This window comes from Raphanus sativus, chromosome 6 (assembly GCF_000801105.2).
Source record: "Raphanus sativus cultivar WK10039 chromosome 6, ASM80110v3, whole genome shotgun sequence".
Taxonomy (NCBI): Eukaryota; Viridiplantae; Streptophyta; class Magnoliopsida; order Brassicales; family Brassicaceae; genus Raphanus; species Raphanus sativus.
Genome location: NC_079516.1, coordinates 34,578,020 through 34,601,467, shown reverse-complemented (window position 1 = coordinate 34,601,467; position 23,448 = coordinate 34,578,020). Strand labels below are relative to the sequence as shown.

The window sequence follows — 23,448 nt, the reverse complement described above, 5'->3', positions numbered from 1 at the left end:
AAATGTTTGGAAGCATTTAATAAATAGAGGTTCATGCCAAATTACTATATCTGGTTCAACATGGAGAAGGTTATAAATTATGAGAATGAAGCTAGTAGTAGTAATAGCAATTTTCAGAATGAACCGGTTGATCATTTTGCATAAATCAACATAGATACCATCAGGGAGGAGCAGTGGTAGATAATTATGATAGGGTTCATGATATGGTAGCTGATGCATTGTGTTGCTCATGATGATGAAGTGAATTGAAGAACCTAACATAGATGCAAAAAAGTTTATGAAATGTTAGATGCTGCGAATCAGCCCACTTTATCAGTGGTTGTAGAGAAGGTCTCTCTAAATTGTCGTTGGCTGCTAGAATGATGAGTATTAAAACTGATCATAATCTACCCTGAAAGTTGCATGAATGCATGGACAGACTTGTTTAAAGAGTATTGCCGGAAGACAATTCTCTGCTGATTCTATTATGAGATTCAGAAACTAGTTATAGTCTTGGGGTTGCCTTCTGAGATGATAGACGTTTGCATCGACAACTGCATGCTCTAGCTCTACTGGGGAGATGAGTGAGAAGTTAGAAGAGTGTCGATTCTGCAAGAAGCCACGATTCAAACCGCAAGGACGAGGACGTAATAGGGGTACCGTACCAAAGGAATGTGGTACCTACAAATTACCCACAGATGAAAAGATTGTACCAATCTGAGGAGACTGCTGGAAAAATGAGATGGCATGCCGAGCATACTCAGACGGATGGTGAAGATGCAAGAGCTTGGAAACATTTTAACAAAATATATCCACAATTCGCTAGCAATAGCCGAAATGTGTATATGGGATTATGCACGACGGATTTAGTCCCTTCGGTATGTCAGGGAGACAATATTCATTGTGGCCAGTCTTTATGCGCCATACAACCTGGCCTCCAGATATGTGCATGCAACGGGAGGTTCTTGTTCTTGACCAGATTAATACCTGGTCCGAACCATCCAAAAAGGGTCTCTGGATGTCTTTCTACAGCCACTGAAAAGAGTTGAAAGATTTGTGGGCTCAACAGGGGTGAGGACGTAACGACTGCTCAACGAAGACAACTTTTACGATTGCGAGCGATGCTTGCTTTGTGGACCATAAGTGACTTTCCTGCTTATGGGATGTTGTTCTGGGTGGACTACACATGGGAGATTATCTTGTCCATATTGTAATGGAACGACAGATGCATTTCAGCTGAAGAACGGTAGGAAGACAAGTTGGTTCGATTGTCACCGGCAGGCGTTTCTTCCATTAATCATCCTTATCGAAGAAACAGGAAATTGTTTAGGCAGAAAAGGGTTGTGAGAGACACTCCTCCTCCGTATTTAACTGGAGAACAAATTGAACAGCAAATCGATTACTACGGAGCTCAAGAAACAGTTCGTTTGTGGTGGTAATTGGCATGTTCCCGGTAATATTGCCTGATTATTATGGAGTTCAGCACAACTGGCATAAGAAGAGTATATTTTGGGAGTTGCCGTATTGGAAGGATCTTCTTTTTGCGCCACAACCTAGATGTGATGCATATTGAGAAGAATTTTTTTGAGAACATCATGAATACAATATGAATGTTCCAGGGAAGACAAAAGACAATCAAAAATCGAGGTTGGACTTGCCTGATATTTGCTCAAGACCCGAGTACATATAAAAAGCAATGGACAAGTTCCTGTACCGGTATTCAGATTGTCTTCAGAACAAAAGTCGTCTTGTTCAACTGGGTTGCATCAGCAGTGAAGTTTCCTGATGGGTATGTTTCAAACCTCTCTAGATGTGTTGAAAAGGGCCAAAAGTTCTCCGGGATGAAGAGTCATGATTGTCATGTCTTTATGCAAAGACTACTTCCCTTTGCATTGCGGAGCTACTTCCAACAAAAGTACATGAAGCACTTGCAGGTAATATTTATTACTCACACTAATTAATTTTTAATTTATTTTTCAAAAAATATGCACTAATAATTTGCTTAATTGTTTTTGGAATATACAAAGCCATTGGAGCATTTTTCAGGGACTTGAGCACTCGCACTCTTAAAGAGGATGTCGTAGAACAACTTCACGAGAACATTCCATCTTATTGTGCAACTTGGAGATGATATTTCCTCCCTCATTTTTTGACGTCATGGAGCATTTAGCTGTCCACCTCCCGTATGAGGCATTGCTTCGAGGACCAGTACATTATGGATGGATGTATCAGTATGAGCGGGCCATGAAATATTTGAAGGGAAAGGCAAAAAAACCTCGCAAAGGTGAAGGTCTATAATTGCTGGAAGTTTGACGGAAGAAACATCTCACTTCACATCGTACTACTTTGCACCTAATGTACGGACCCGACAAAGAGCTCCAAGAAGATATGATGATGGTGGTGTTGCCCCAACATATGCAGTTGCTGGTGTTCCGGATATCTTTAGCCAGATTGGGCGAATGGGTGGGAAAACGAAAGAGGTTTGGTGGTCGAGTGATGAAGACGCCCATAGTGCACACACTTACATTCTACTTATTGTGAGGATCCATTTATGCGCTATTTTGAAAGGTAACATATATGGAAAGTTCTAAACTAATTGTAATTAAAATATATTTTTCAAATGATGATATAACTAATAAAATATGTGCATTTTACAGCCTATTTGTTAGTCAAGTCCAAGAAGCTATCCCAGGTATATCCACAAGTGAGGTAGATAAAGGAAAGATCGACACTTTATTAAATGGTTGAAGAGTCAGGTATTTACTCCAATCCGATATTTGTTTCGTCCACGGGGTGTAACGAAAGACGTTTGTTTCAATGTTCTCTTTAATTTAATTTTGCAGGTTGAATATGAGGATCCAGATTATCCCATATGGTTTCACGAATTAGTTCAGGGTCCACTTGCAAAGGTCACCACATCACCAATGTATTTCTCACGAGGCTTTACTTTTCATACGTACGAGTATGGTAAACACCGGGCGACCAGCAATTATGGAATTTGTGTGAAAGGCGAAACCGATTTCTACGGGATCTTGCAGGAGATTATTGAAGTGGAATTCCCTGGGTTATTGAAGCTGAAATGCGTCATATTCAAATGTGACTGGTTCGACCCCGTGGTCAACAGAGGTGTTCGATTTAACAAATTCGGTGTAGTTGCTGTCAATGGTGGACAGAGGTACAACAAATTCGAGCCTTTCATATTAGCTTCGCAAGCAGACCAAGTTAGCTTCCTACCATACCGAGTTGCGAGAATCTGGAATAAGTTGGTTAGCTGTTATCAAAGTTACACCCCGTGGACGAATAATCGGTGGAGAAGAACCACCTTTGCAAGAAGAACACATCAATGAAGTCGAAGAACCTGAACAACAAATGGAAGACATCCTACTCATTGATCCGCATAATCATGAGTATGAAGATCTTCCCGACGATACCACTGACGATGCTGTGAGGACGAGTTTAATGAAAGTGATGATGTTTCTAGTGTTGAAGAGAATGATGAATGTATCTGAATGATGATGTAATTTTTAAAAATATTATTTTTTTCAGACTTGATTAATGCATTTGGGGTTTAGAATGGGGTTTGGTGTTTTGAGATTGAGTTATAAGTTAAAGGATGTTTGAGGTTTGGTGTTTGTGGTTTACATTTTTAGGGATTTTAAGGTTATCGACGTTAATTCCTCGTAAAGAAAAACACGGGCCTTGCAAAATCCACGTAAGCTGATTTCGTCGTAAAGCACACGTTAAAAATAAACACGGGCCTTGCAAATTCCACGTAAGCGTGCGTGGTTTTACGACGAAATCAGCTTACGTGGAAAATAACAAGCCTTTTAGCTGTTTCGTCGTAAAGACCTCGTTTATTTACGTTGATTTAACGAGTTTCGTGTTTAAATCCCTAAAACTCTAAACCCCAAACCCCAAACCTCAATCTATATATGTTTTCACTTAGCAGACACAATAAACCTGTATAATTAACATTGTATGATTAAAAAAATTAAGAATTTAAAACATCAAACCCAAAATTAACCAAAACTTCCTTAACTTATAAGTGAATCATATATAAGGTTTACATTGCTAAACTCAATTCACTCAAGAAGACTTAATAAACATGCATATTTAAAATTTCTTGATTAAATTAACTTAACACATATAGATGTTACTAGTAATGGGATAGGGGTTTAGGGATTTACGGATTTAGGGTAAAGGGTTAGGGGTTTAGGGATTTACAAAATAAATAACGTGTCCTTTACGACGAAAAAAGAAACTATCCTTGCTAATTCCACGTAAGCTTGCGAGGTCTTTACGACGAAACTTGCTTACGTGGAATTAGCAAGGATTGTTTCTTTTTTCGTCGTAATAACCACGCTTGTTTACGAGGAATTAACATGTTTTATGAAATCCCTATACCCTAAACCCCAAACCTCAATATATATATACGGTTTCGATTCACTTAAAAAATAAATTAAACCTATATAAATTAAAATTTCATGATTAAGAAAATAATAAAATTAGGAATTTGAGGTTTAGGGTTTAGGGAATGTAAAAAACAAATGCTAAATCCACGGTTTCGTCGTAATATCCACGTGAAACAAAAACACGGGCCTTGCAATTTCGTCGTAAAGTTAAAAAGACGGGCCTTGCAAAATCGTCGTAAATAATGACACGGGCCTTGCTGTTTCGTCGTAAATTTACGAGGACTTTACGTCCCTATGTAATCTTATATATACCCGCGAGAACCAGCCACTTCATTTCGTCCCAATTTCCTCTCCTACACCTCCCAGGTTCTCTCTAATCTCTCTCTAGAATTAGGTGGTTTAGTTTAGTGAATTTAGATAGGTTTATAGTTGATTAGGTGGTTAGTGTAGAGAATTTTGATTAGTTTGATTTCTTCTACTTGTTTTTTCTAACAATCTGAATTTTTTTTCAGATGGTTAGAAAGAACAAGCAGAAGAAAACCCCCCACTACAGTCAGATGTTCTGTGGTGATCCTGCTGCTGGATCATCATCTTCAGCTCCCGGTTCCTCCATTCCGGAGATTGTCCCGGAGTCTCAGTCACAGCCACCACCGGTTCCTCCATCTGGTGCACCACCCCCACTGCTGCACCTCAGGCGGTTCCAGATCCGGTTGCACCCGGATACATTCATCCGGAGTTGCGGGTGCCGCCGACCGCTCCTTTTGCTCGGTACACGGTTGAGGATCTTCTCGCTCAACCAGGCCGAGCCGGTTTACCGGTTTTAGACCCGACCGACCAGAGGGGACTCTGTGGTACGTAATTTTTTTATTTAAATATTTTTAAAATTATTAATATTTTTTTTATACTTAACTTTGTTTTTTTCAGGTTTGGGTCGACAATTCTGTCGCTACGAGCGTATCCGATATCATCAAAGGATACTTCTCAGAGGCTCACCCAAACTGGAAAAAGACGCCGCACCACGTTAGAAACACGTGGTTCAAGATGTTTGCTGTAAGTTTTTTAAAATAATTATTTTATGTTTAATTTTATTATTAACTTTTATTTCATTAATATTTTTTAACTAATTATTATTTTTTTGGGTTTAAAAATGCAGCAAAGATACCATGGTCCATCGGGGTTCACGAGGACGTGAAACGGGAGTTCACCGCAAAGGCGAAGAAGCGGTTGTTGGACACCGTAGGCAACTGGAAGGAGGACTGGATCTACAAGGGTTACAAGGACGGGCAACCCGCTGAGCTGACCAAGGATGTCTACGATGGTCTCATCCGTTACTGGGAGCTGCCATCATCCATTGCGATCTCCAACTCCTGCTCCGCTCTCGTAACACCAAAGACGAGCACGGCAACGGCCCGATGCTTCACTGTACGGGTCAAAAACCCCATGCCCGTGTCCGCTTGGAAATGGTAATTAATTTCTAATTTTTTTTCATATTAAATATTTAATAATTAATATGTACTTATATATGTATATTGATTCTAAATTTTTAATTTTAATATTTTCAGGCCAAAGAGACGGGACAACTCCCGTCTCTTAAAGAGCTTTACGAGAGGACCCACAAGACCAAGGGGGGTATTTGTGGATCCGAGGTCCGAGCAAATCTACAACGATGTCGTTGCTCGGATTGAAGACCGCCAAACCCAGCTGACCCAGCAATCTCCCGATGGAATACCGGTCGTATTATCCACTCAAGAAGTGGATCAGATTTACGAGGAGGTAAAAATTTTACCTTTTAATCTACTTTTAATCTATTTTTTAAAAATTATTAACATTAAACTTTATTTTTTCTTGTAGGTCGTCCCTAAGAAAAAGGGACGTACGTTGGGAATCGGTTCCGTCAACGATGTCCCAAGAGCGACATCGTCTTATGGTCAGAGACGAGCCGACGAAGTCACTGAGCTGCGTTCGGAGTTACACTCGACGCGGACTCAGTTGGCGTCGACGCAGACGGAGTTGGAGTCTACGCGCCAATCATTCCAAGCTCGTATGGGTGGAGTGGAGGGATTTCTGGAAGTTATATCTTCTGGAAATCCCCAATGGGAGGAGTTGTTGGCGGATATGCGACGACGGAACCCGGTTCCCGAGCCTTCTCGTACTCAGCAGCAAGAGGAGGAACTACAGAGGAGGAGTGAAGACCTCTACCGGGAAACGATCCACCGCCCCGGCCCGACTTAGTTTTTTTTTTCTATGTATTAATATAAAATTCTAAACTTTTATTTATATAATATTTTCGGTTTTAATTTATTCCAATTTTTAATATTTTCGCATTAGTAATTATTTATATTTCTAATATTTTTTGAAATAATTATTTTCTATAATATTAAAATTTAAATTTAAAAAATAAATTAGTTATAAAAATCGAAGCAAATTCCTCGTTAACTCACGAGGAATTGACGAGTAAGTGGACGTGTAAAGAACGACGAAATCTTACGACGAATCTACGTGTCAGATTCTACGTTCCCTTTACGACGAAAGTTTACGTCTACTTTACGTGTATTATTTACGTTTACTTTACGAGTATTATTTACGTTTTTCTTACGAGGATAGTTTACGTGTATTTTACGAGGAAATATTACGTGTCTTTTACGTGGAAATATAGCGTCCACTTTACGTGGAAATCTACGTGTTCTTTACGACGAAATATTAACCTTCCTTTTACGACGAAATGGGTCCCTCGTACTTTTACGACGAAATGGTGATTAAATATCCGTTACGACCAAACTTTAACGACGATATGCGTTTCCTCGCTAAATCGTCGTAAAGACGTATTTACGACGATTTAGCGAGGAAAATGGTCGTCATTAAAATCGTGTTTTCTTGTAGTGTTATCTTTTTCAGTTAGATTAATGTGTTTTTTTCTTTTCTATTTAAATGTTTATTTTTTAGTTAGATTAATGTATTTTGTTTTTTATTCTTCAACAATTAATGATATTTAAAGTTGTCTTTTTTTGTCAACTTAAAGTTATCTAAACTATTTGAAAATATAAAAAATAGTCAAAATAACATATAAATTAGATAAACAATAATCAAACACCAAAAATATTTAAATATATATTTATCCTCCATCCAAATATTGAAGTTCAACCTGTTTTTTAATTTTTACTTTAGGTATTTTGGCTTACATTATTCAAATTTATATGTTTGAAAAATTTAAAGTATATATAAATTTTGAAAAATTTAAAATAATTCAAACGGGTTATCCGTATGAACCCGCAAATACCCGGATCAAACCGAAACCAAAATTTATAAGTATTTGAATGTTGCTAAAATCTTTAAACTCGGGAATCTCAAATCCAAATATATTTTAACCGAATCAGTGGGTATCCAAATACACATCTCTAACATAGTTAATGTAAAACGATCACGTATTACAAATACATCATTTAGTATAAATAAATAAAAATTAAAACATAAAATTAATACCCATGCGGTCGCACGGATCAAGATCTAGTAGATCATTGAATTTACTGGCTCAATTGCAGATCTAGGTCATATGTAAAAAAAATATTAATATTTTTAAGAGGCATATGATAACAAAACAAATTAATAAACAAAAAAAGAAGGCTAGAAACAAAGACAAACATTTTGAACGACGTACAAGAAATGGCAAACATTGGAATAACAAATAAAAATGAATTTGGTTTTTCTGGTTGCACAAAGACAAAAACCTTAATAGTGCGAAAAGGAAAAAGAGACAATACCATTAAAGCTATCCGTAAGGCGTAAGGTATCCGTAAAAATCAAGCTATCCGTAAGGCGTAAGGTATCCGTAAAATTCCAAATGGAAACGAAGGCGGCAAGTGGTCCACTTTGGGTTAACTAATAATAAATTCAATGATATATCAAATGGAAGTAACGAAAGCTATCCATCTTTAAGGGGCAAAAATCTAAGTAAAATCCAAGGCAAGTGGAAGTGGTCCTCTCGTAACTCAATCATCAAGTTTGTAAAAGCTTTGTTTTCTTCTGAGAAAGATAAAAGCTTTGTTTGACACAATATTACCTCTTTATCTATAGCTATTTTACGTTCCTATGTGTAGATAAGGTTACACCTACACGGGTGGAAATACGAATCTAGAGGAGAGAGAAAAAGCTCCATCTTCTCTCTACAGAACGGTTTTCCGATTGATTGCGCTCCGGTGACCGGCGGCGTAAGCCACCGGTTACCATCTCCTTTTGCCTAGTTTTCTTTCTCTGTTTTGTTATATATCGGCGTTTTCAAATTTGTGGTTCTGCTCCGACATTGAATTTGTTTCTGTCGGTTCTGTCTGGTATCCATCTATGGAGATGGATGACCGGCTTTGATTCTGGGGCTGCGACGTCTTCTTCAGGCGGTGGTCGCCGGCTTTTGATTTCGGGAGGTAGAGGCTTCCTCAGCCGCGCCTCGCCGACTTTGGTTACAGATTTGAGGGCTTCGATGTCGGGCTCGTTTAATCGGCGGATGAGATCTCCATCTGGTGTATGATGAAGCGGTGATGGGTCTGCGGCGGAGAAGAAACGAGAGAAAGGGCGTGATGTAGTGTCGCATGAGGTGGTATTTTAGGAGCCGAATGAGATCTCAAGACATGCTTGATGATGCTCTTTGGTGGTAAAAATATTGGCGACATCGATGGCTGCGGTGGTTTGTCGATGGCGTTCTAGCGGAACAGGTTGTTTCGTCGTTTCCAGAGAAACTCACGACCGTCGGATCACGCAAGGGGATTAGCTGACGCGTGTCTTGTGCTTTCGTTGGAAGGCAACACGTGGGAGGGCTTGGGTTAGTCATTGGACGCATGGCTTGGACATGCTGCGCGGATTTCGGTTTGGGCTGTAGGCTCGTTTGGTTTGCCCTATGTCGGGCTAGTGGCCTTATTTCGTTGTAATTGGCCTCGTTTGGATTTTGTCTTTTCGACTGGGCTTGGACCTGTTGGACTAAGACCTTTAATAAAATATAATACTAGATGGCAAAAAAAAAAATATATATATTACCTCCTTATCTTAGTTTTACGTCTTTAAAATGCTTTTTTGTCTTTCATATAAAACGGAAAAACAGAAAGAGAGATATAGGTTATCTGAAAACTTACCGTAAAATTAAAAAATAAAAATAAGAAGGATATAATATAAGCATGTGCCATACCTTTTTCACCCTTTTTTTTTGGACATTAGCATGTGCCAAACTTGCCTCGTGGAGATTGGTAACGTATTTAATAGTTTAAAAATTATAAAAATATACTATAAATTCAAAAATCCTAGAATAAAATTATTCTCATGTTTCTAAAATATTTAAAAATTAACTAAATATTATTTTTATATTCAATATTTTTTATTTTAATAAAATATCGTTTGTTACATTAATAAACTTAAATTATTCATATATACATAAATTGTATTTATTTTAATATATGATGTAAAATATTTTTAGATAATATAATATAAAATATTGTAGATAACGATGAATATCAACCTAATACAATTACTTTTAATTTATGGGTAATTATATATTAGCAAATATAACCTAATTATTTATTACAATAATAAAACATTCAACGCTTTAATTTTAGTTGTGAGAGTAAACAAATTATTTTGCAAATAATAGCATAAATAATTTCAAATCTTTTACCATTTTTTAAAAAAATTATCACAATAAGTGATTTGATTGTTTTGAAAAAAATTATTGTTAAAAATAAATTATTATTCTATCTTATGTGATATATATATATATATATATATATATATATATATTCATTAGAAATAGTCGGTTTAATATTACTAAACCAAAATATAACATAAACATATATGTAATACTTTAATATAACTAAATTATAGTGTATAAGTTTGACTATGATATTGTCTTTAACCAAATTTTAATTATTTTTAAAATAATGATAAATTATTAGTTTAATTCACTAAAAAATTATAAATTAATATTAATAATTAAACATAAAAAATATGACTAAATCTATAATTACGGAGAATATGACAAATAAGCAAATTCACTTCTCAAATAATAGTATAGATAGATAGATAGATAGATAGATAGATAAAATATATATATATATATAGTTTTATATCTAATTTTTTAACTTTTATAATAAAAATAATTATTTTACTATAAAAACACAATATATAATAATTATCTTATTTTAAAAATAATTAATATTATTAATATAAATTCATTTTTAACTATATAATAAACACAAATAATAGTATAGAATAAATAAATTATTATATATCTTATTTTTAACTTTTATAACAGAAATAATTATTTTTAAGATAACAACACAATATAGATATAAATTATCTTATTTAAAAATAATAATTTGATTAATATAAATTCGTTTTTAATTATATATACAAATTCATTAAGGATAATATCGATATTAACTAACCACATGTCAGTGGTCGAATGGTATGTGCTTCCTCCTGTTGTACGTAAGGTCGAGGGTTCGAAGGTACCTCTCGTATATTTGTGGTGATTATCTTGAGGGATCTTTAGGCACAATACGGAAAAGTCCAAATCTGATGTGCATGGCTACTGGTAGTTTAACATGGGGTGATCACTATCTCCTCTGGATGCCTTCGGTAGACTCTTTGGCAGGCAATATCCAGATTTTCGAAGGGCTAGTCGAGTTACTCTCGAAGCATTCGGATACCAGGGTCATCAAAAAAATTATCAATGTTAACCTTTCTAATTTGCAAATAATAGTATATATATATATATATATATATATATATATGTATAATGTTTGGTCAATAACATAAATACGTAGTAATTTTGAACTCCTGATAGCAAGATGATTGCACTGGCCCAAAACAGTTGTATATGAATTAAATAGGGAAACTGACACTATTGATGCGGCATTGCTTGTTTGCTACAGAGAAGTTGTATCTATTAAGATTTATATTTCGAGTTAGTGTTGTGTTTGGTGTGATAGAGATTATAGAAAATACAAGACTGCGTTGAACCATGTCGATAAAATACGTCAATTATATCATATGTATATCAAGTCCCTTTTTAGTATGTACAACAAATAGAGTGGTAGAATAAACCCAATTTTTTTTTAAAAAAAAGCATATGATTTGGTGCCTACATTTATTTATAAAATTATAACACCATGCTGAATATATCTTTAATACAAACTTGAACATAACCTACTAGAGTACTAGTAATTTAAAACAGATCTAACAAATATTTATGTGATCATTTACGTAGTAGGGTAACGTGTATATATATATTTTTATACCAAAAACAAGATTCTTTATAACAAAAAATATTAAAACTTTTAACCTTTTTGCGTTACAATAATGTTCTATAACAAAAAAAAACAAAACCCCACAAAAGTCACAAATCCCTATTAGATTTTAGGTCCACTCGTAACAACCGACTTAATTTTTGGCGACACGTTCAGCTCTTAGATAGCATTATTTAAGAGCTTTTATTAGGTTCAATTCAGAGGGATGAAATTGTAGTTTTACCGATCAATAATATTTAGTCATTTAAGATTTAATATCTTTTTAAAAGTTAATACTAATAAAAAGTTGTCAAGTTTTTTTTTTGTCAGCAGCTTATAAACTGATTCATACAAACTCGGTAAAGCAAACCGATAGAATCGCATCCATATGAACGATAAATTTCTTCCACTACGTGCTAGACTGTCCGCTCTTGTGTTCTGCGTCCGTGGTACGTGGATGAGCTCCGAGCTCGCAAAACTTCTCTTCAAAAGCTTGATATCTTCCAAATAAGTTGCAAATGCTGGTCATTCCTCTGGTTCTGAAACCATCTTCACCAATTGAGAACAATCCGTTGCAAACATAACAATATACTGCTTTATATTCCGCATAATTCGGTTGCCCAAATAAGAACCTCAATTTCTAAGCGCAGTGGGGACGGGCACGCTCTTATATTCCTCGCTCCATTAGGCCGTCATAGCCTTCTAAGTTGTTGTACTGCCCTTGTCCTGAAAAGGGTTCCTGATCCTTCCATGATTCATCCAAGAAACACCATCTCCATAGAATAACCGGTGTTGGCTCTACTACCATGGGTGCTCTAGCTCGATCAATTCCCTGTGTAAGCAAATTAAGTGCATCATACCAAATAAGTGATTTTGTTTCTGCCAACTGGAGGGTATCTCGGGGATCCACCTTTAGATTTCTGAAAATTTTATTATTTTGTGCCTTCCAAATATACCATAGTATCCAGAAAAAATGATGATCTTGTATTGCTGGAGGAAATCTCCAAAACAAATAATCCATGTTTGCAAATATGGGTAATTTGGGAAAATATCTGAATTCGATGAGATCCTAGAGAGTGTCCACACCTGAACAGCAGGTGGACATTCAAAAAATACATGATTTATGGATTCTTTAGGATCTTCACATCTACTACAAACTGTATCTCTTTGCATTCCCCTAGCTTTCAATTTTTTCTTGACCGCTATGCATCCTGAAACCATTTGCCATGAAAAATATTTCATCTTAGGTGGACAACGTACTTTCCAGCCGAAAGCCTTTAAATGAGCGATCAATAGACCAGACTATGGTAAAAGTCTTCCCCTATCCGGGTACATTATTTCCACTTGATAAGCCGATTTAACTGTATATCTCCTATTAGTAGTAAAATGCCAGTCATCACGATCCCTCAAATTATATTATATTTTTAAATAAAAAATAGTAACAATTATTAAAAAGAGTTTTTAATATTGTTATCACTATCAGAAAATATTAAACTCTAAATCTTAAATCGGAAACCCAAATCTCTTGGATAAAACCTAAATATTTGGGTAAATCCAAATCATAAACATTAAAAACTAAAATTTAAAAACACTAAATCCACAATTCTTAACCCTAAATCATGAACTCTTGGATAAATCTTAAACTCTAGAGGTTTAGGAGTTAGTGTCCCTTAGGATTTATCCAAAGATTCAGGATTTACCCAATAATTTATGAATTATTATTTTTGCATTTAGAGTTTTTGAATTTTAGTTTTTAATGTTTATGATTTAGAGTTTAGAATTTACCCAAATATTTAAAATTTACCTAAATGTTTAAAATTTATCCAAAGATTTAAAGTTTATTTATTCTAAAAACATAATATAACTTGATATTTTTTTTTAATATTGAATTTGAAATAACTAAATACTAATGGTTGTTGAACCTAGTCTAGATCTAGTTGAACCTAGTCTAGATGAACCCAAAAAGAACTGGCAGCTTGGGATAACATTCACACGTGAGGTAGATTTTTTGACGGCCAACACGTGCTCGAAATACATAGTCTCGCCCTTTCCTCTATAAAAGGGCGTATGTCAAAGCTTAATTAAGCCAACGAAATCACATCTGCCCAATACCAAAATCAAAAATTCACATTTGTCTTTGCGGAGTAGAGAAAGAAAATGGCATCTCATGTCGTTTACAACGGAGAAAAACCACACGTAGTTTGCGTGCCGTATCCGGCTCAAGGCCACATCACTCCGATGATGAAAGTGGCTGAACTCCTCCACGCCAGAGGTTTTCACGTCACTTTCGTCAACACTGTCTACAATCACAACCGTCTCATTCGATCCCGTGGACCCCATGCTCTTGAGGGGCTCCCTTCTTTCTGGTTTGAGTCGATCCCTGACGGTCTACCTGAAACCGACGTGGACGTCACGCAGGACATCACTGCCCTTTGTGATTCCACCATGAAGAACTGTCTTACTCCATTCAAGGAGCTTCTCCAGAGGATTAACGCCAAAGATGATGTTCCTCCGGTGAGCTGTATTGTATCGGACGGTTGTATGACCTTTACTCTGGATGCTGCTGAGGAGCTTGGAGTCCCGGAAGTTCTTTTTTGGACTACTAGCGCTTGCGCCTTCATGGTTTATCTACATTTCTATATCTTCATCGAAACGGGTTTAGCTCCTATAAAAGGTACGCTTATATATTAATTAATCATTCAGTTGTCTTACAATATTATATTTGACCTAGAGAGAACTCACGAGGTGGTGATGTTTATGATTTGAGATCGTAAATATTCAAGTAGGAACCCCTTTTGATTTAGCGAACAGACCACCCTCCTAATAAATGCGATATCTTTATGAATTTGAGTTTATATCTTTATGAATTTGTAAAAATGGTATATTCTAGGAACTTGTATATTCTCAAGTTCAAATTTTTTTTTTTTAAAAATGGTATATTCTAGGAGCTTGTATCATTCACATGGTAAATGACTAAATGCATTTGACTCTCACGAAAAAGAAAACCACCTAGGAGCTGTATCAGTTAAATCCAGTATAAACTTTCATCATGTGTTGTGAACAACATTTTAATCCGTTTGAGAAATGACGTATTAATTTTATATTCGTGTTTTACATCATTGTTTTGGTTGAGTTATCTTTAACTTATATTTCCATACATATATATAATAATTTTCTATATTTTATTGTTTAGTTTCACAAGAGCCACAAAAAATAGCTATTTTGAAAATAAAATCATTGGCCATGTCACTTTATCTATCAGTCTTATTCACAACCACGTCTGGTTATGAGACTAGACTACCAATGTCCTGACCTATATTATGTCAAAAAAAAAATGTCCTGACCTATATTGATTGAGTCATAAAAACGTGCACGCTTATGTTTTATTAACTAATATGTAGAGAATTAAGTTATTAACTAATATTGAAGCATATTCAATGATGATGAATTTGGCAGCTGAGGATTACTTGACGAACGAGTACTTAGACACGGTTATAGATTTCATACCGTCGATGAAAAATCTAAAATTCAAGGATATTCCTAGCTTCATCCGTACCACTAATCATGATGATATTATGCTTAACTTTGCCCTACGCGAGACGGAGCGGTCCAAACGCGCTTCTGCTATCATTCTCAACACATTTGATGATCTCGATCATGATGTCATCCAGTCCATGAACTCCATTTTACCTCCGGTTTATCCAATTGGACCGCTTCATCTATTAGCTAACCGGGAGATTGAAGAAGACAGTGAACTTAGAAAGATGGGATCGAACTTATGGAAAGAGGAGATGGAATGTTTGGACTGGCTCGATACTAAGGCTCCAAAAAGCGTTGTTTATGTTAACTTTGGGAGCATAACGGTTATAACTGCCAAGCAGCTTGCTGAGTTTGCATGGGGGTTGGCGGGAAGTGGGAAGGAGTTTTTATGGGTGATCCGTCCGGACTTAGTAGCTGGAGAGGAGGCCATGGTTCCGCCAGAGTTTTTGACGGAGACGGCACCCCGGAGGATGTTGGCGGGTTGGTGTCCTCAGGAGAAAGTTATTAACCACCCGGCAATAGGAGGTTTCTTGACGCATTGCGGGTGGAATTCGATGGTAGAGAGTCTATGTGGCGGTGTACCGATGATATGTTGGCCGTTCTTTGCCGACCAGCAAACAAATTGTAAGTACTGTTGTGATGAGTGGGAGGTGGGGATGGAGATTGGAGGAGATGTGAGGAGAGAGGAGATTGAGAGGGTGATTAGAGAGTTGATGGATGGTGAAAAGGGAAAGAAAATGAGAGAGAAGGCCAACGAATGGCAGCGCTTGGCGAAGGCAGCCACTGAGCATGACTGTGGTTCCTCGTTTGTGAATTTTGAGAAGTTTGTTAAGGTTCTTTTGGACAGAGATCAGAGAATTAAATAAAACATAAGATGATCACTGAAGTGTGTGTTATTAATATAGTGATTTCCAACTATGTAATGTTTCTTTTCTATCGTGTTTCTCTTTGATGCTTGGTTATTGGATTGGTAAATTTCAGACATTCGTAATGAAGATATTGATTTGTATGTGGTAATTTCTTGTTTTTCATTAATAAGTTTTGCTAACAAAAACATTAAATAACCCAAAAAAAGAATAGGTTTGCCGATACATACAAATCTGATAACACCAATATAGGAGCCTATATATCTTTTGTTCCGTAAAACTCTGACGTTCAGGTTGTAGATAAACATAAGGATAACTTTGAGAAATCTATATTATTAAAATTGAAGTACACATTAGTACCGTTTGAAAACATTTGATAGTAGTCTATATTTCACTTAATTTAAACAATTTCATTAATTATATTTTCTTAACAATAATTCACATCATTAGTTATATTATCATAATAATAATAGTGCATATTTTATTTATTAGTTAATCGATATTAACTTTGTGCCCATTATAAAATCAAAAATGTTAAATAACTAGGTTTTGCATATGTTTAAACGTTCATGTTAGTTTGTTTTATTAAAACTTTTTTTATTTTAGCTTCAATCGTTGGAAAACTATGTCGCCAAAAACATAATTCAAAGACATGTTTTTATGAATAAAATAATAAAATGTGTTACATTTTTATCACTAAATTTTTCACTCCATATGATTATTTTACTAAATAATTTTTTAATTAGTTTATGAAATCAGATAAACATACACATTGGCTATCCATTTAGGCATGAACATTGACAGCATTTATTTTACATATTAACTGTAATAATTGAACATATTTGAACGAAATTACTCTATTAGTGACAAGAATTCAAAATGGTTAACAAGTTTTTTTTTGTTTATACAATCAGTTAAATATAGACACTGAGTACTTGTTCAACTACGAAATTATTTCTTTTGGGTATCAGTTTTTTTGTGTTTTGAAACTATGCTTCATTCGGGTATTATAAAACTTCATGTGGATTTTGAATCGGGTCTTTCCAAATCAAGATGAATTCAGTTTTGATATAGAGAAATCTACAAATATCCAAAACCTAATGTATCTAAAGCTAAACTTAGCCTAAAATAACCAGATAACCAGAAATAACCTTATACAGTTAATTATACTATAACACATAAAATATAGAATACTAATCATGAAAAATAAAATATTCATCTATAAAAAGGTAAAATTAGCACCCGCACGCTCTAGTACATTTTAAAACTACATTTTATTATGTTGTAAGACATTTGGATCCAGATAAATCGACAAGTTTAATGGCAGGTGGAGGCAATATTGTTTTTGATAAGAATGTGAATTTTATTCATCAGAATGTACATCTGATACAATAACTGAATCAAAAGTTGCATAGATAATTGTTACCTAAAAGTCAAAAAAATATTTAAAAGATGATTTGCCACAAGAGTTAAAAGCTCCTCCAATCCTAAAATGAAATACGGAGAAAGTTAAACAAAGATAAGAAAATGGAATCTAAATAGGTGTAGTAGACAATATTGGCACGTCAAGTTGTTGTTTTTGACAACCGACACACTGTGTTGTCCAGAAAACATAATATGTGTCGCCTTAGTTTTTATAAAATGGCGTTTGTCAAAGCTTAAACGAACGAAAAATCACATTAGTCTTGGTGGAAGAGGAAGAGAAAATGGAATCTCATGCCACTGATAACAGAAAAAAACCACATGTAACTTGCGTGCCTTACCCGGCCCAAGGCCACATCAATCCCATGCTGAAACTGGCTAAACTCCTCCACGCGAAAGGCATCCACGTTACCTTCGTCAATACCGTCTACAACCACAATCGACTCCTTCGGTCCCGTGGACCAAACGCTCTTGATGGACTTCCTTCGTTCCGGTTCGAGACCATCCCCGACGGTCTACCAGAGACCAACGTGGACGCCACGCAGGACATCACTTCCCTTTGCGAGTCCACCATGAAGAACTGTCTAGCTCCGTTCGAGGAGCTTCTCTGGCGGATTAACGCCAGCGATGATGTCCCTCCCGTGAGTTCTATAATATCGGACGATTGTATGAGTTTCACTCTTGATGCAGCAGAGAAGCTTTGCATCCCTCATTTGCTTTTTTGGAGCACAAGTGCTTGTGGCCTCATGGCTTATTTACATTTTGATCACTTCATCGAAAAGGGTTTATGTCCAGTAAAAGGTACGGCTCCTACATATGTTAAAAATAATTAATTGATGTCACTATATGGTATAACTATACAAATGCAGTTACGGGCAAGCCAAATGAAATATTATCTTTGAACCCCCAAAAATTTCGAACTAATATGAACATGTTAAAATTAAGTTTTTAAGAGAATTAAAATTCTTATGGTCTCTAATTTGGGGCCAGCTCTGTGAAGGTGCTAAATAATGGTGATGAATTTTGCAGATGAGAGTTACTTGACGAAAGAATACTTGGACACCGTTATAGATTGGATACCGTCGATGAAAAATCTAAAACTAAAGGATATTCCGAGCTTCGTCCGTACCACTGATCGTGATGATATTATGCTTAAGTTTACCCTCCACGAGGTCGAGCGAGCGAAACGCACTTCTGCTATCATTCTCAACACATTTGATGACCTAGAGCACGATGTCATCCGGTCTATACAACCCATTTTTTCTCCGGTTTATACAATTGGACCGCTTCATCTTTTAGCTAACCAGGAGATTGAAGATACTAGTAAGGTAGGAAGGATAGGATCAAATTTATGGAAAGAGGAGATAGAATGTTTGGAATGGCTTGATACTAAGACTCCAGACAGTGTACTCTATGTTAACTTCGGGAGCATCACTGTCATGAACGCAAAGCAGCTTGTTGAGTTTGCTTGGGGTTTGGCAGGAAGTGGGAAGGATTTTTTGTGGGTGATCCGGCCAAATTTAGTTGCTGGAGAGGCGGCGGTGGTTCCACCGGAGTTTTTAGTGAAGACAAGGAACCGAGGCATGATGGCCAGTTGGTGTCCTCAAGAGAAGGTCCTTTCCCACCCGGCAGTGGGAGGTTTCTTAACCCATTGCGGATGGAACTCAATGTTAGAGAGTTTATGTGGCGGTGTACCGATGATATGTTGGCCGTTTTTTGCAGAACAGCCAACGAATTGTAAATTTTGCTGTGATGAGTGGGGAGTGGGGATGGAGATCAGCGAAAGTGTAAAGAGGGAGGAGACTGAGGCTGTGGTAAAAGAGCTGATGGATGGAGACAAGGGAAGGAAAATGAGAGAGAAGGCGAGGGAATGGCGGCGCTTAGCCGAGAAAGCGACAGAACATAAGTATGGTTCCTCGGTTATAAACTTTGAGATGGTTGTTAGCAAGGTTCTTTTGAGACAGAGATCAGAGGATTAACTAAAACATAAGATGGATATCATAGAAATGTTACATATAATGATTGTTATGTTAGTGTTTTTCTTGTTTCTATCGCGTATAAAATAGATATATCCATGGCCGGTAAGCTGGATTGATAAATAAACAAGTATTGGTCAATAACTAAATTTCAATGATTTTGGTGTTTGTTAATATGTATCAACTATTTGTTGAAATATATTTTCAGACCTTTGAAAGTAGAACAAAACATATAAACAATCAATACAATTAAAACAACAGACATTTTTCAGACATCCCCTTGATTTTTTAAACTATTTACAAGAGTGTCATTATCATTTAATTTTAATTAATAAGTTATAGAAATTAGTTATAACAACCAAATAAATAGCTGATATATAAAAATAAATCACAGACCACATCTTATTTACAATCGAAAATATGTAATCCTAATTAAATGAATAATTGAGTACAGATTTCTATAAGTATAATAATATTACTATAATAGTATACGTATTTGATATAATATTTACCAAACATTTAAAATAAATTTAATTTATTATTATGTTCTTAGTAATAGTATTTTCCAAATTAAAATAAAATAAAATTAACACCGGATTAATATTTATAAATATCTAAACAATTCATATATCTTGGGGACATAAAAACTAAAACCAAATTAAAACCAAAATAAAAACCAAATGGATATCCAAATAAACAAAATAAAGTTTATATATTTTTAAAATGATAAAATTTAATTTTAAAATGATAAAATACTCTAAAACTACTATCTATAAACTGAACTACACAGAAAAAGGATTTCCCTACTATTTTTATTCAAAAATTTTGAAATTATTTTTAATTTCTGCTAGAATAGAATCACCTGAATATTTTTTTAGCCAAAGTATCTATTATATGATATAATATTTACCAAACATTTAAAATAAATTTAGTTTATTATTATGTTCTTAGTAATAGTATTTTCCAAAAAAAAAAAATCAACACCGGATTAATATTTATAATATCTAAACAAGTCCTATATCTTGGGACAGAAAAACTACAACCAAATCAAAACCAAACTAAAAACCAAATGGATATCCAAATATTCAAAATACAGTCTATATATTTTTTAAATATTTATTATATTTAATTTTTAAAATGATAAAATATTCTAAAATACTATCTATAAACTGAACTACACAGAAACGGATTTCCCTACTATTTCTATCCAAAATATTTGAAATTATTTTTAATTTTATGCTAAAATAGAATCACCCGAATATTTTTTATCCAAAGTATCTAAATTTATCCGACTTATCCATTATTTTTTCTGAAATTTCAAAAACATCATTTTATCCTAATTACTCTAAGTTATCCAAAAAAAGAAGAACCGAGCCATAGTCGAATTGAACTCGAAATTTTAATGGTTTTCCAGACCAAACAGGAAACCAAATTAACCAAACCAAAATCAAATACAAATTCATAAATAACCGAATAATTCTTATATTTTTACCCAAAAGATGAATTTTCATACTATTTTTTATCCAAAATATTTAAAATTATTTTAATTTTCTGCTAGAATAGAATCACTCGATTACTCTTTAGCTAAAATATCTATATTTATCTGAATTATCCGTTATTTTCCCAAAAATTCGATCATTTTTACCCCAATTACTCTAAATTATCTAAAAACAAGAACCGGACCATAGTCGAATTGAACTCAAAATTTTAACGGGTTCTTAACATTGTTATTCGAACCAAACCGAAAACTAAGTTAACCAAATCAAAATCAAATCCAAATTCATAAATAACCGAACGATTCTTATATTTCTTGAATCGAGAAATGGAAATCAAACTGGAATGAATCTGAAAACAAAAAAAAAATACAAATTAGAACCAAACCGAAAACTAAATGCGTACAAACATATTAGTGATCAAATAAATAGGGTAATAAATATGTCAACAAAAATAATTATGCGCTTTCTAAGCGCGGTCAAAATCTAGTTTACATTATAGCAAAGAAGCAAAAACAAAAAGAAACTAACTATACATGATTTCCTTTATCTTTTCAAAAAAAAAAAAACTATACATGGTTCTTATGATTGACGTGTTTCCTCACCATAGTGGCCCAAACAGATTTCTGGTTCAGTCTAATCTTTGTTAACAGCAAAGACTCCACACTATTCATAAATCATTACGTCTGAACATTCTTTTGTTCTTTCTTTTTTTTTTTGTCAACTTTGGTCACTTTGGACCTTTAATCCTCAAATTGAAGTAAGGAGGGGTCGAACCCCTCACGCCAGGGCCCGAAGGCAGAGCTCAGTAACCACTTGACTACGAACAACCCGGCTCTTTTGTTCTTCTTTTTAATCACAAAAATCAATGGATTCTATTAGAAACTGGAAACAGAGACTGACCCATACATAAACACTAGGTTATTTTGCCTATGGGCCTCACGCGTTGCAAAGAAAGAATTAGACAGGAGGAACTTAGCTACAGTTCGGAAAGGGCATTTGTCACTGTTTTTGTCCTTATATCGTGTCTGCTTTTCTTCTCATCTTTCTCTTTTTCATTTTGACTTATTTTTTCCGTTCGTTTAATCTGCAAAAACTGATTTATTATTCGGCTGAAGCAAACATAGATAAACGGTCCATTAATTCTCTGGACTGGCACATGCCTTGTCGTCACAAAGATGTAGACTCATAATTGAAAACCTAAATTCGGTTAGAAAGACGAATCATTATTGCATATTTCAGATCATTTATTTTTCCTCTTAAATGGGTTAGAAATTGATGACGCCTTCAATTTTATTTTTAATGTTTTGTTTCGCATTAATAAATAAAAAAAAAGAAAAGCAGACACGATATAAGGACAAAAACAGTGACAAATAGTTTTATTTATATTTAAAAAATAAATAAAAAACACCTTTTCTATTTCAGAAAGGACATTTTGGCAAAAAAAAACTTAATAGTAAGTATGATGAAAATTAGACACTTTCCTGACATCAACGAACAAAATTAATATTTAATATTATTTTTCAAATTTAAGCAAAAAAAAAAATTAATATTTAAAGTGTATCTTGAGAGATTTATCATGCATGTTTATTTTGACTGTTAACGGAGTAGTGATTTTTCTATGTAGACATCCCAGTTCAAGTTTTATATGAATCACTTATATGATATAAATGTTATAACTAATTTTTACAAGTGTATTGGACTGAGTAAAAGTAATTACGTGTGAATATAATTTTCACAAATTTAATGTGCCAATTAAAAATTTAATCTAATGTGAAAGACATGTTGAACTTTATATGGAAAAATCACCAAATTTTGTAAATTCATAGGCCAAATAAAATGTTGGAGTTGTTCTTGAACAATTAAAAACCTTTTACTAAATTGATAATTAATATGGTAACAACTATCTTATGCTAATAAAATTTAATAAACTATTTTAGTGATAAAGTTAAATCAATTTAGTGATAAACGGTTTAACTAGATACATCTAGTGACTAATTCAAAATAATTTAGTGACAAATAACGAATAATAAGTTTGATGACATATGTCTAAATGATTTTATGACTAAGCTTGGTAATTCTTTTTTATATAAAAATATTTTATCTCTCCATTAATGATATACTCATACACTTATCTACACTTCAAGATAACAATTTTTTATAAGAGAAATTTTCCCTATTTTGTTTTAGGTGAAGTAAAATAGTCTCATTTAATTTTATCGTAGAACTCAAAAATCATGCCGAAACTATATATTTCGTTCTACGCGTGATTTAATGAATTAAGAAAATAGATCAAATCTTAACTTCACAAATTCGTTAATTTCTTTATCAGTTTTCAAATGTTTTACCGATTTATTTAACATTTCCATCATATTTATAAATTTTTAAGTTAGATTTTCGCGTCCAAACAATGAATACTGCAGAATGCATACATTTTGTGTTATTTTATATTTCTATGTAGACATGTATTTGCATTACCGTATACATTCTTTGAT

General features: G+C 34.4%; 2 protein-coding genes across 2 annotated transcripts; both read left to right on the top strand.

Moving 5' to 3' along the window:
• Window positions 1-13,723: 13,723 nt before the first annotated feature.
• Window positions 13,724-16,205, top strand: LOC108807080 (UDP-glycosyltransferase 85A1). Its single transcript, XM_018579323.2, has 2 exons — window positions 13,724-14,330; window positions 15,113-16,205. The coding sequence occupies exons 1-2, from the start codon at window positions 13,814-13,816 to the stop codon at window positions 16,060-16,062; spliced, it is 1,467 nt and encodes a 488-aa protein (XP_018434825.1). The 5' UTR covers window positions 13,724-13,813; the 3' UTR covers window positions 16,063-16,205.
• A 143-nt stretch (window positions 16,206-16,348) lies between these two features.
• Window positions 16,349-19,620, top strand: LOC108810469 (UDP-glycosyltransferase 85A1). The gene is made up of 2 exons (XM_018582573.2): window positions 16,349-18,285; window positions 18,514-19,620. The coding sequence occupies exons 1-2, from the start codon at window positions 17,769-17,771 to the stop codon at window positions 19,461-19,463; spliced, it is 1,467 nt and encodes a 488-aa protein (XP_018438075.1). The 5' UTR covers window positions 16,349-17,768; the 3' UTR covers window positions 19,464-19,620.
• Window positions 19,621-23,448: the final 3,828 nt, after the last annotated feature.

What these genes read in the sequence shown, in the direction of transcription:
- LOC108807080 (XM_018579323.2), top strand. Translation starts at nt 13,814, where the DNA reads ATGGCATCTCATGTCGTTTACAACGGAGAAAAACCACACGTAGTTTGC. An exon ending in GGGTTTAGCTCCTATAAAAG is followed by an intron (nt 14,331 to 15,112) that starts GTACGCTTATAT and finishes TGAATTTGGCAG; the next exon opens with CTGAGGATTACTTGACGAAC.
- LOC108810469 (XM_018582573.2), top strand. Translation starts at nt 17,769, where the DNA reads ATGGAATCTCATGCCACTGATAACAGAAAAAAACCACATGTAACTTGC. An exon ending in GGGTTTATGTCCAGTAAAAG is followed by an intron (nt 18,286 to 18,513) that starts GTACGGCTCCTA and finishes TGAATTTTGCAG; the next exon opens with ATGAGAGTTACTTGACGAAA.